Source organism: Oncorhynchus tshawytscha, linkage group LG22 (genome assembly GCF_018296145.1).
Source record: "Oncorhynchus tshawytscha isolate Ot180627B linkage group LG22, Otsh_v2.0, whole genome shotgun sequence".
NCBI classification, from domain to species: Eukaryota; Metazoa; Chordata; class Actinopteri; order Salmoniformes; family Salmonidae; genus Oncorhynchus; species Oncorhynchus tshawytscha.
Window position 1 is genome coordinate 1,386,230 of NC_056450.1, and position 13,096 is coordinate 1,399,325.

The 13,096-nt window shown below is 42.4% G+C and overlaps 1 protein-coding gene across 1 annotated transcript in view; it reads right to left on the reverse strand.

Moving 5' to 3' along the window:
• The window catches only part of LOC112221380 (chemokine-like protein TAFA-5), a 51,889-nt gene that overhangs the window by 2,409 nt on the left and 36,384 nt on the right, over window positions 1–13,096 (reverse strand). The window contains exon 4 of the mRNA XM_024383532.2: window positions 1,871–1,917. Within this exon, the coding sequence (XP_024239300.1) occupies window positions 1,894–1,917 (24 nt within the window). The 3' untranslated portion in view covers window positions 1,871–1,893. The remainder of the gene's footprint in view (window positions 1–1,870; window positions 1,918–13,096) is intronic.

Genomic DNA, 13,096 nt, shown 5'->3' on the forward strand with positions numbered 1-13,096 from the left:
CAACACAACAGTATATTTCCTTAGTCTTCTTAAACAACACAGCCATTTGAAGTAGCCTGGTCCTTTGAAGCAGCCTCTCTGTACCCCTCTGCATTAAGACATTTTCTAGCAGTATAGCGCCTTTAGATTGTTCCTATGCACTTTTTTCATCAAAGCCGTTTTCGCAGAGGAAAATGCAACCACCAATTATGTATTTTCGGTGAAAAAGAGAACGTTTTTGCGTTGAAAAGGTATAAGCGCAGAGGCCAGTTTAACCTTTAAACTCCAACGATTAATGTAAGAATTGGTAGATGGTAAGATGGTCTCAGATCTGCACTTCTGCTCATCTCAAATCAAACCAAATGTTATTGGTCACATACGTACACATATTTCACAGATGTTATTGAGGCTAAAAAGGTGTGTTCCGAGCTCCAAGAGTGCAGTTGTATCTAACAGTTCACATTACACACTAATCTAAAAGTCAAAGAATGGAATTAAGAAATACAGTGGCAAGTAAAAGTATGTGAACACTTTGGAATTACTTGGATTTCTACATAAATTGGTCATAAAATTAGATCTGATCTTCATCACAAGTCACAACAGACAAACACAGTCAGGAGTCAGCAAACCTGGAGTACAAACATTGAGACGAGATTGGAAAAGTTGGTTAGAGGTGCCCCGCCCTTTAAAAAACACTCACAAGAAGCATTGCCTAACATGAACCACGCCTTGAACAAAAGAGATCTCAGAAGACATAAGATTAAGAATTGTTGACTTGCATACAGCTGAAAAGGGTTACAAAAGTATCTCTAAAAGCCTTGATGTTCATCAGTCCATGGAAAGACAAATGGTCTATAAATGGAGAAAGTTCAGCACTGTTGCTACTCTCCCTAGGAGTGGCCGTCCTGCAAAGATGACTGCAAGAGCACATTGCAGCATGCTCAATGAGGTTAAGAAGAATGCTAGAGTGTCAGCTAAAGACTTACAGAAATCTATTGGAACATGGAAACATCTCTGTTGATGGGTCTATGATATGTTAAACACTAAACAAGAATGGTGTTCATGGGAGGACACCACGGAAGAAGCCACTGCTGTCCAAAAAAAACATTGCTGCACATCTGAAGTTTGCAAAAGAGCATCTGGATGTTCCACAGCGCTTCTGGCAAAATATTCTGAGGACAGATGAAACTACAGTTGAGTTGATTAATAGGAACACACAACACTATGTGTGGAGAAAAACAGGCACAGCACACCACCATAAAAACCTCATCCCAACTGTAAAGTATGGTGGTATGGTGGTTTGAAGCTGCTTTGCTGCCTCAGGGCCTGGACAGCTTGCTATCATCGACGGAAAAATGAATTCCCAAGTTTATCAAGACATTTTGCAGGAGAATGTAAGGCTATCTTAATTAATGTAAGGCTAACTCGAGAGCAGTTCACACCAGACATCCTAAGAATATTGTTGAACTGAAACAGTTTTGTAAAGAGGAATGGTCCAAAATTCCTCCTAACCGTTGTACAGGTCTGATCTGCAACTACAGAACATGTTTGGTTGAGGTTATTCCTGCCAAAGGAGGGTCAACCAGTTAGTAAATCCAAGTGTTCACATACTTTTCCCACCCTGCACTGTGAATGTTTACACGGTGTGCTCAATGAAGACATGAAGACATATTTCTGTTTGTGTGCTATTCCTTCAAGCAGACTGTGTTTGTCTATTGTTGTGACTTAGATGAAGAACAGATCAAATTCTATGACCAATTTATGTAGAAGTACAGGTAATTCCAAAGGGTTCACATACTTTTTTTTGCCACTGTATATAAACATGTGATTGACAGCTGTCAGTGCAAAAAAGAAACATACACTTTGAGAGAATGGATTGAGCCACACTCACCTACCCACTGTGTTCTAAACTCCTTACGATGGTTCCTTAGGCAAAGGCTAGAAAGAAGATAAAAGACAAGATTGAAAGGCAGAAACTTCAGGACAGCTCTCTTCTATCAAAGTATACGATCACGCTTTAGTCCAGCAAAATATCAAAGAGCATATAACAGATGTCCCTTTTGAAGCACAGAAAGACATTCAATTATATTTATTAAGGCTAGATGATGGAAACGTATTATTATATTTAACCAGGCAAGTCAGTTAAGAACAAATTCTGATGTTATAATGACGTCTACCCTGGCCAAACCCTCCCCTAACCAGGACGATGCTGGGCCAATTGTGATGCTGGGCCAAAACGTAAAGTTAGGCTTACTTGTCAAATGTTGCATTTTTTCTGTCCTTTGAGCTATACAATACCAGGAAATAATAGCAGGTAAGGTGGGTCCATATGGGCGACTCAGCCATGGTTCCTGAGGCATTACCTTCCAGGGTCACAATAGAACAATTACAATATACTGTGTGTCCAGTGAAAATTGAACTATATGCTCGCTGCATGTTGTAGCAAAGGAATACTTTATTTCCACTTCATTATCTATTCTCTGTGAATAATCACTAATATTTTGTGTTTCTCATTCATTTCCCAGAACGCTTTCTGTTGTTTCCCTCACATTTTCAAAGAAACTCGTCAGGGCATTTAAACTGGTAAGGCATCAAAAACAACTGTTTGCCTTTTGCCCAGAGGGACGGAAACAACTGCCAGTGCTTTCTAGCTGTGGAGAATGAATAACTTACTTCCAAGAAGCTAATGTCTAAGCTGTTCATAATCAGGAAGCTCATGGTCTGCGCAGCCAATCAAGGCCATGGCACAGTGGGGAGTGGTAAACACATTGGCATTCCCAGGAGCCTCTTCACTGCTGTACGGGGGGCTCCTGCAGCAACAACGGGCACAGTTTGGTATTCCACTTCCCACCCATCTGTTGGTCAGTCGGTAGTTCAGTCGTGTCTCTGTATGTTGGGTCTCCCCGCCCGCCTGTCTTTCTGTGTCTGGTCCTTTCGTTTGTCTGTTGTGTCTGTCTGTCTGTCCTGTCGGTGCCTGGTCTGTCTGTTTGTCTGTCTGCCTGCTGTGTCTGTTCTGTCTGTCCGAGTGCAATACCAAGCGCTATCAGAGAAACACTCCTCGTAGCGGTGCTGTTACACCACACCCATCTAAATGCTAAGTATTTCTGCTGCATCTTTATATCAAAATAAGAAAAGAGTGAGGGGGGAAAAATCTTAAATGACCACAATAGAATCTTCCGAGCACGCCCAAGGTTTCTTGATTTCATTTTTTTTCTTCAGTTGAAGGCTGAATGCCTAGAACATTCTCTACTGGTGGTGTGTGAGAAGAGTTTCAAGACCTTGCTATCTATTATAAACTCCAAGAACCGAGTAGAAGGCGAGGTATTGATATTTTAATTATTTTTTTTATTTCACCTTTATTAAACCAGGTAGGCCAGTTGAGAACAAGTTCTCATTTACAACTGCGACCTGGCCAAGATAAAGCAAAGCAGTGTGACAAAAACAACAACACAGAGTTACACATAAACAAACGTACAGTCAAAAAACACAATAGAAAAATCTATGTTCAGTGTGTGCAAATGTAGAAGAGTAGGGAGGTAAGGCAATAAATAGGCCATAGAGGGGTGAAATAATTACAATTTAGCATTAACACTGGAGTGATAAGATGTACAGATGATGATATGCAAGTAGAAATACTGGGGTGCAAAAGAGCAAGAGGATAAATAAAAATATGGGGGTGAGGTAGTTGGGTGTGCTATTTACAGATTGGCTGTGTACAGGTACAGTGATAGGTAAACTGCTCTGAAAGCTGACACAAAGTTAGAGATGGAGATATAAGACTCCAGCTTAAGTTATTCTTGCAATTCATTCCAGTCATTGGCAGCAGAGAACTGGAAGGAAAGGCGGACAAAGGAAGTGTTGGCTTTGGGGATATACCCAACTTTGGCACTTTTCCTACGTTCGCTCTCAAAGAAAAAGGGATTTCTCCCCCCAAAGGCGAGTCCCGACTGAGCTAGTACTTCTCCAACATTTAAGTACCCTTCTTTCGCTACTTCTCTTTGATATCGATTGTGGGGATACTAACTCAGGCCAATGTGCTGAGGAGGCAGTGGCACTGTTAAATGCTGACACTAACAAGGTGAGATGGGTCCAGGAGAGGAGGAGGGAGAGACATAGTGGCCTGTACCACTGCCAGTCAAACAAACAGCTGAGCAATGCCTAGTGTTCACAGGACAAGAAACCTAAGGACATCGCAGACTATGTCCTCTCCTTAGGCTACAAAGAGAAAGATAGAAAAAAAGAATGGGAGAGGGATGGAGAAAGAGGGATACAACAAAGGAATCGAGAGTTTCACTAACTAGCTATTCTTTGTTTAACTGAAAGGCATAAACCCTGACCCCGAGCTCCAGGGACTGTATGTGTCAAGCTTCTTAAAGTAGGAGTGCTGATCGAACCCTAAAAAAGAATGTGTCTCTATGTAACTGGCTTCACTGTGCTGCTAACAGCCTCGCTTCCTCCACTGTCCCGGCCCCTTTACTGGGCTTGAACAAGTGGTCCTCTGACCACTAAAACACATCATGACCACCCACTTGATAATGTACAATGAAAAGTCCCCAGTTGTGCCACTAAAACAAGAGCTCTACAAACATTGCTACATATATAAAATCCACTGTTACAAACTATTTACTCAAGTAACCCCAGCAGCTTGGTTGCATACTGTACACTGAACCAGAGTTGATGCAACACTATATTAACACTTGCGGTAGTTCAGACAAAGACACCAATTCTCACCGTCAGAGTTCCCAGGAATTGTAGACACTGCGAGCACAATGACAAAAAAATACAAATTGTATCACAAGAGGACTTCACAGTAATGTGCTAGCATCCTGGGGTGGCCTGTGCTGGGTGGGGTTAACCATCTAAAGACTCATCAAGCTCAGAACCACTAACAACACCTAGAATTGCTACTATTCAGCCTCGGCAGAGCCCCAAATACACAACATGCCAGAGTGCATGCAATCAGACCAGGGCGGGATTTTGTGTACTTATCCAGGCAACACACATTGTCATTCAATCTAATGGCTAAGGAAGATGAACAACAGTCGCTATCTAACAGCCTGGCTGGTCCCATTTCTCTGTACATTATTTGTTGGATGAGATCAGCCGTGAAACATACTATAGCACCTTCTAGGCCTATTGCTAGAATTGCTATTGTTGTGTATTGGGGTTGTGCCGCAGCGCATCATGAGGGTCATCATTATTGAATTGTTGTAAAGATTTGATTATGAAACCCACGAGACGTAACAAAAGAGAGATGCACCATCGAGAGCATTCCGACGGGTTACATCCGTCAATTTTAAATGGCAAGTTATTGTAAAGGGGAATTTTTTGCTGCCATATTAAGCTGCATCAATTCGCTTTTACTGAGATTCAGTTTATACCCTGATAAGTGACCGAAGGATGTGAAAGTGGCAAGGGCAGCAGGAACAGAAATAGAAAGGTTGGATGTATATAATAATAAATAATCTGCATGTAAAGACAGTTTGCGTTCGTGTCCGTATCTGACTATACCTTTGATGAGGGGGTTGGAGCGAAGTCCTATTGCAAGAGTTTCTATGGTGAGGGTAAACAGTAAGGGACTTAAAGGCCAACCCTGGCGTGTCGATCGTTGCAAAGGAAGCAATCTGATTGAGTGATATTAGTCCTGACAGAGGCTTGAGGGGATGAGTACAGAAGTCTTAGCCAAGTCATGAATTTGGAGCCAAAGCCAAATTTTTTTGGAGTGTATAAAATGTCCATTCCACCCGATCAAACGCTTTCTCCGCATCCAGGGATATAATGGCTTCAGATGTATTGGCGACAGAAGGATGATATATATTATTAAATAATGAGTGTCTATTTTTAATAAATCCTGTTTGATTCAGAGAGATGATTGTTGTTTTTTTTAAGAATAAGACAAATGGTTGCCTGACTGAGAGTCTGTGGGAAAGCACCATTTACAAATGCTTCATTGTACATTTCAATTAGAATAGGGGCTATTTTGGAGAGAAACGTCTTAGAAAACTCTGACGAGTAGCCGTCAGGCTCTGAGCTTCTCCCGGATTGATGGGATTTGACAGCATTAGACAATTCTTCAACAGTGATCGGCTGCTCTAATTTTCTTTCCCAAATCCTGGCTGACAGAAGGCACAGAAAGTGAGTGGAAGAAATTGGAATGTAACTGCTTTACTTCCAGAAGTATATAAAGACTGGTAAAATCTCTTGAACTCATCATTGATCACCCTAGGGTCTAATGATATTCCAGACGATGTACGGATTTTAGGAATCTGAAATGATGATGATAGTTGACGTAACATGTGAGCTAATAATTTACTGGCTTTATCTCCTTGTTCCTAGACTTGACAAGCAGTTCAGTAACCTGGTCTGTTAATAATGTGTCAAATTCTGCTTGCCAAGTTAAATGCTCCTTATAAATATCCGGAGATGGTGAAATGGAATAAATGGAATCTAATTGAGCAATGCAGTGTGTTAACATAGATAGCCTAAACCTTTTCAGTTTGTTTGAATGTGGGGCGTAGGAAATAATTTCACCTCTGATATAAGCTTTCAAAGTTTCCCAGAGAGTAGACACAGAGATGTTTGGGGTTTGTACTCATGAAAAAGTCAACTTGATGCAAAACAAAATTGATGAAGTGTTCATTACGGAGCAGTTGAGTATTTATCCACCAAGGCGGTCACAGATTGTCAACAGTTTGAAAGACTACTTCCATAGTAACAGGGGCGTGGTCAGATACAACACTTGGATTATATGAACATGAAGATATGGAATGGAGGAGCCTGTCATCAACAAGGAAGGAGTCTATGAACCAATGACAAAAAAGAGTATGCTTTTCCAGATGGATTAAATCTCCAAGGGTCTGAAACTTCAAATTCAGACAAAGGTTTGGACAATTCTAACTGGTGTCAACTTTATCATAAAGGCCTGATTGGTGGAGTGCTGCAGAGATGGTTGTTCTTCTGGAAGTTTCTTCCATCTCTCGGGAGGAACTGTGTCAGAGTGACCATCGGGTTCTTGGTCACCTCCTGACCTCCCCGATTGTTCAGGTTGACCGGGCGGCCAGCTCTCGGAAGAGTCTTGGTGTTTCCAAACTTTGTCCATTTAAGAATGTCGGAGGCCACTGTTCTTCTGGACCTTCCCCAGATCTGTGCATCAACAATCCTGTCTCGGAGCTCTACGGACAATTCCTTCAACCTCGTGGCTTGGTTTTTACTCTAACATGCACTGTCAACTGTGGGACCTTATATACACAGGTGTGTGCCTTTCCAAATCATGTCCAATCAATTTAATTTATTACAGGTGGACTCCAATCAAGTTGTAGAAACATCTCAAGGATGATCAATGGAAACAGGATGCACCTGAGCTCAATTACAAGTCTCATAGCAAAGGGTCTGAATACTTATGTAAATAAAGGTATGTTTTTTTATACATTTAAAAAAAAATACAAAAACCTGTTTTTGCATTGTCATTATGATGTATTGCGTGTAGATTAATCAGGATTTTTAAAAAAATGTTTAGAATAAGGCTGTAACATAGCAACATTTTGAAAAAGTGAAGGGGTCTTGAACACTTTCCGAATGCACTGTATGTGTAGACCGAGCCCGTCCTAGATAAATCGTTGAACTGAATCCTGTCTCATCATTATTGAATTGTTACAAAGACTTGATTATGAAACCCACAAGACATAACACAAGGACATATTAATAAATTATTATAATAATCATGACACACTCCACCAGGACAGCATGGTTAGATGTAGCCCAATAATGAACTAAAGGAGCCTACCATTACTCCTTATAGTCCAAGGACCTCACATGTTCTGTTTAGAAACGAATTGGCTCTGGCAGCCAAAACAGCCAAATTCTCCATCTTAACATGAATCAATTCTCAATTGCTGTATGATTCACGTAAAAAAAAATCACAAGCGTGTAGTCGAAAAAAAAGAGCAAGTAAACAAAGCTGTATTGTACTGTAAATTCTGTGGATTTATTGTTGCATGGACACTGTTATTACGTCCGACGGACGGCGGATAGTTTAAAGAAGGAGCGACACAGATGTGATTTCCTATCATTTAGATACGAATTGTGATGTTTAGATACGAGAATGTTGTTCTTGCCTTTTGTTTTCACTAGCAAAGTGCAAATAAATGTTGATTCAGGTTGGGGTGATGTTGGGGGTAAGTTCCCACATTAATTTGGTTAAAAGGGCAGTAAATTAAATCATACTTTGAGGACTTGTGTCACGCCCTGACCTTAGTATTCTTTGTTTTCTTTATTATTTTGGTTAGGTCAAGATGTGACAAGGGTGATATATGTGTTTTTGTCTTGTCTAGGGGTTTTGTATGTTTATTGGGGTGTTTACTAGTCTATGTGTTATGTATGTCTGTGATATATGTGTTTTTGTCTTGTCTAGGGGATTTGTATGTTTATGGGGTTGTTTACTATCTAGGTGTTTTTTATGACTATGGTTGCCTAGATTGGTTCTCAATCGGAGGCAGCTGTTTATCGTTGTATCTGATTGAGAACCATATTTAGGCAGCCATATTTTTTGGGTAATTCGTGGGTTATTGTCTATGGTTAGTTGCCTGTGTCTGCACTTGTTTATATATAGCGTCACGGTCGTTTTGTTGTTTTGTAAAGTTTGTTTAAGTGTTCTTCGTTTCATTAAAAAAGAAGAATGTATTCACATCACGCTGCGCCTTGGTCTCATCCATTCAACTAACGTGACAACGTGTTAGAAAGCTCTCTGTGTGTGTGCACACATTAGACTTTTTATCTTAGAGATTATTCTGAACTGAAGACACATGTAACTATGTAAATCTTAGCCAATCGGTGATAGTAATTTGCTCTGTTGTATTTTATCATGTATTTCATATACACTTGGTCTTGACGTGACTACCATTAATGCAATGACGATTATTTTATCAAATCAATTAACTGTTTAAATCTTACGATTAAATTAATCATGTAAACAATTAATTTATTAGCAATATTGGGGCAACACGGAAAAAAGTTTGTTTAATGAGTTACCGTTTCCCGAATTAACTCAAGAATATTAGAATATATCGTTATTATATTAGTCATTCATTAATTATCTCATATCAGTCTCATTCTGAACATCGCATAATCCGTCTGCACAAACCCTAGTCTACATAATGACTCAGCGATACACAAACGGCTTTATTTACTAACTAACTAAATAATCACAGAATTACATAAACACTCACACAGGATAGATTATACATTGACTATTAACATAATGCAATGAAAAGTCCCTAGCAGACTAACCCGATATGACGGCTTGTTACACAATGAAAGGGGTGGGGAAAGAAAGAGCGGGAGAGGAGAGAGACAAAGGAATGAAACTATCGTAAATATGGATATTTAGCACCCTAACAACCACTCATTCAGATATGCAACATTTTTTTTATTTTACCTTTATTGAACTAGGCAAGTCAGTTAAGAAAAAATTCTTATTTTCAATGACTGCCAAGGAACAGTCGGTTGACTGCCTGTTTAGGGGCAGAACGACAGATACCTTATCAGCTTGGGGGTTTGAACTTGCAACCTTCCGGTTACTAGTGCAACGCTCTAACCACTAGGATACCCTGCTGCCCCAACATATTTACGCTTGTACAGTGGTTCCTCCATTAAAAGTTGCGTCATACTGCAGCACACCTGGTACTGTAGCCGGACGCTCTGGGCTGGGTACTGTAGCCGGACGCTCCGGACTGGGTACTGTTGCCGGACGCTATGGACTGGCGAGGCGCACTGTAGGCCTGGTGCGTGATGCCGGTACTGGTGCATTCTATGGCACGTTATTTAATTGTCAGCAAATTTTTTACATTAATGCAAGTTAGTGCTAGTTTGACCACCAGAGGGCATCTTTGAGGAGCATTTGATAGTCCTCCATATTGACATTACTAGAGAATTTAAAACCTTTTTGTAAGAACATAAGCTCAGCAAAAAAAGAAAAGTCCTCTCACTGTCAACTGTGTTTATTTTCAGCAAACTTAACATGTGTAAATATTCAACAACTGAGACATAAACTGAACAAGTTCCACAGACATGTGACGAAGAGAAATGGAATAATGTGTCCCTGAACAAAGGGGGAAGGTCAAAAGTAACAGTCAGTATCTGGTGTGGCCACCAGCTGCATTAAGCACTGCAGTGCATCTCCTCCTCATGGACTGCACCAGTTTGCCAGTTCTTGCTGTGAGATGTTACCCCACTCTTCCCCCAAGGCACCTGCAAGTTCACGGACAATTATGGGGGGGAATGGCCTTAGCCCTCACTCTCCGATCCAACAGTTCCCAGATGTGCTCAATGGGATTGAGATACGGGCTCTTCGCTGGCCATGACAGAGCACTGAAATTCCTGTAGTTTAATTAATTTGATTAATATTGGTGTTTATATTCCAAGTGTCACGTTCGTCGTAGTGAGAAGACCAAGGCGCAGCGTGAATTGAATACATGTTATATTTTAATGAAGACAGACACTAAACAAACTACAAAAACAACAAAACGAACGTGAAGCTATACTACAAACGTACAGACACAGGCAACTAGACATAGACAATAACCCACGAAATACCCAAAGAGGATCGCTGCCTAAATATGGTTCCCAATCAGAGACAACGATAAACACCTGCCTCTAATTGAGAACCAATCTAGGAGACCATAGACATATATAAACACCTAGATGGTAAACAACCCCATAAACAGGAGGGAGATTCCAGCATCGCCGGCGTGACAGGCGGCATCGGCAACTCCTGGTTGGCTGACGGCTCTGGCAGCTCCTGGCTGGCTGACGGCTCTGGCGGCTCCTGGCTGGCTGACGGCTCTGGCGGCTCCTGGCTGGCTGACAGCTCTGGCGGCTCCTGGCTGGCTAACGGCTCTGGCGGCTCCTGGCTGGCTGACGGCTCTGGCGGCTCCTGGCTTGCTGATGGCTCTGGCAGCTCCTGGCTGGCTGACGGCTCTGGCGGCTCCTGGCTGGCTGACAGCTCTGGCGGCTCCGGACAGGAGGGAGACTCTGGAAGATCTGGACTGGAGGGAGACTCTGGCGGATCCGGACCGTGACCCGTCGTGGTAGGTTCCGGACTGCGACCCGTCGTAGGTGGTTCTGGTCTGCGACCCATCATAGTAGGTTCCGGTCTGCGGCCCGTCATAGGAGGTTCCGGTCTGCGGCTCGTCGTAGGAGGATCCGGTCTGTAGACTGTTGCCGGACGCTCTGGACTGGGTACTGTAGCCGGACGCTCTGGACTGGGTACTGTTGCCGGACGCTATGGACTGGCGAGGCGCACTGTAGGCCTGGTGCGTGATGCCAGTACCGGTGGTACTGGGCAGAGGACACGCACCTCAGGGCGAGTGCGGGGAGGAGGAACAGGGTGTATTGGAATTCCGAGGCGCACTGGTGGCCTGGTGCCGGCACAGGACGTACTGGGATGTGGAGGCGTACTGGAGGTCTGGAGTGTAAAGCTGACACAACCCGTCCTGGCTGGATGATAGTGCACCGGGCTAGAAATGCGCACTGGAGACACCGTGCGCATCTCTGCATAACACGGTGCCTGACCAGTTACACGCTTCCCAAGGTAAGCACGAGGAGTTGGCTCAGGTCTCCTACCTGACTTAGCCAATCTCCTCGTGTGCCCCTCCCAAAAAATGTTTGGGGCTGCCTCTCGGGCTTCCGTGCTAGCCCTGTACCCTTATATCTTCGCCGTTCCTCCATTCTCCTGTATCCCTCCTCGCACTGTTCCAAAGAATCCCATGCAGGCTCTGGCACTCTCCCTGGATCGATCGACCAACTCTCAATCTCCTCCCAGGTTGTTACCCATTCGTCCTTCTCCCGGGTCCATCTCTCCATTAAGCGCTGTTCCTCCCAATCACGCTGCTTGGTCCTTTTAACCTCTTGGTGTTAGGGGGCAGTATTTTCATTTTTGGAAAAAAAACGTTCCCGTTTTCAACAGGATATTTTGTCAGAAAAAGATGCTAGAATATACATACAATTGACTTTGCTTTGGATAGAAAACACTCTAACGTTTCCAAAACTGTAAAGATATTGTCTGTGAGTATAACATAACTGATGTTGCAGGCGAATGCCTGAGAAAAATCCAATCCGGAAGTGCCCCAGGTTTTGAAAGCACTGCGTTCCAATGACTCCCTATTCAGCTGTGAATGTATCATCAACGAGCTTACGCTTTCTACGTATTCCCCAAGGTGTCTACAGCATTGTGACATAGTTTTACGCATTTCTGTTGAAGAATAGCCATAGGTGGCCACATTGCGTAAGTGGTCACATGGCGGCTCCGAGAGAGATTCTCGCGTAAAATACAGAGGTAGCCATTATTCCAATCGATCCTAGTGAAAAACGAATTGTCCCAACGGATATATTATCGAATAGATATTAGACAAACACCTTGAGGATGGATTCTAAACAACGTTTGCCATGTTTGTCGATATTATGGAGCTAATTTGGAATATTTTTCGGTGTTGTGGTGACCGCAATTTCGGGCGATTTCTCAGCCAAACGTGAAGAACAAACGGAGCTATTTCGCCTACAAAAATTATCTTTTGGGAAAAAATGACCTTTGGCTGTCTACCTGGGAGTCTCGTGAGTGAAAACATCCGAAGTTCATCAAAGGTAAACGATTTAATTTGATTGCTTTTCTGATTTCCGTTACAAGGTTGCCTGCTGCTAGCAAGGCATAATGCTATGCTAGGCTATGATAAACTTGCACAAATGCTTGTCTAGCGTTGGCTGTAAAGCATATTTTGAAAATCTGAGATGACATTGTGATTAACAAAAGGCTAAGCTGTGTTCCAATATATTTCACTTGTGATTTTCATGGATAGGAATATTTTCTAGGAAGATTTATGTCCGTTGCGTTATGCTAATTAGTGTCAGATGATGACAACGGTCCCGTTCACGGGATGGGGTGTCACTACAGGTTAAGGTGGGTTATTCTGTCACGTTCGTCGTAGTGAGAAGATCAAGGTGCAGCGTGAATTGAATACTTGTTATTTTTTAATGAAGACGGACACTAAACAAACTACAAAACCAACAAAACGAACGTGAAGCTATACTACAAGCGTGTAGACACAGTTAACTAGACATAGACAAT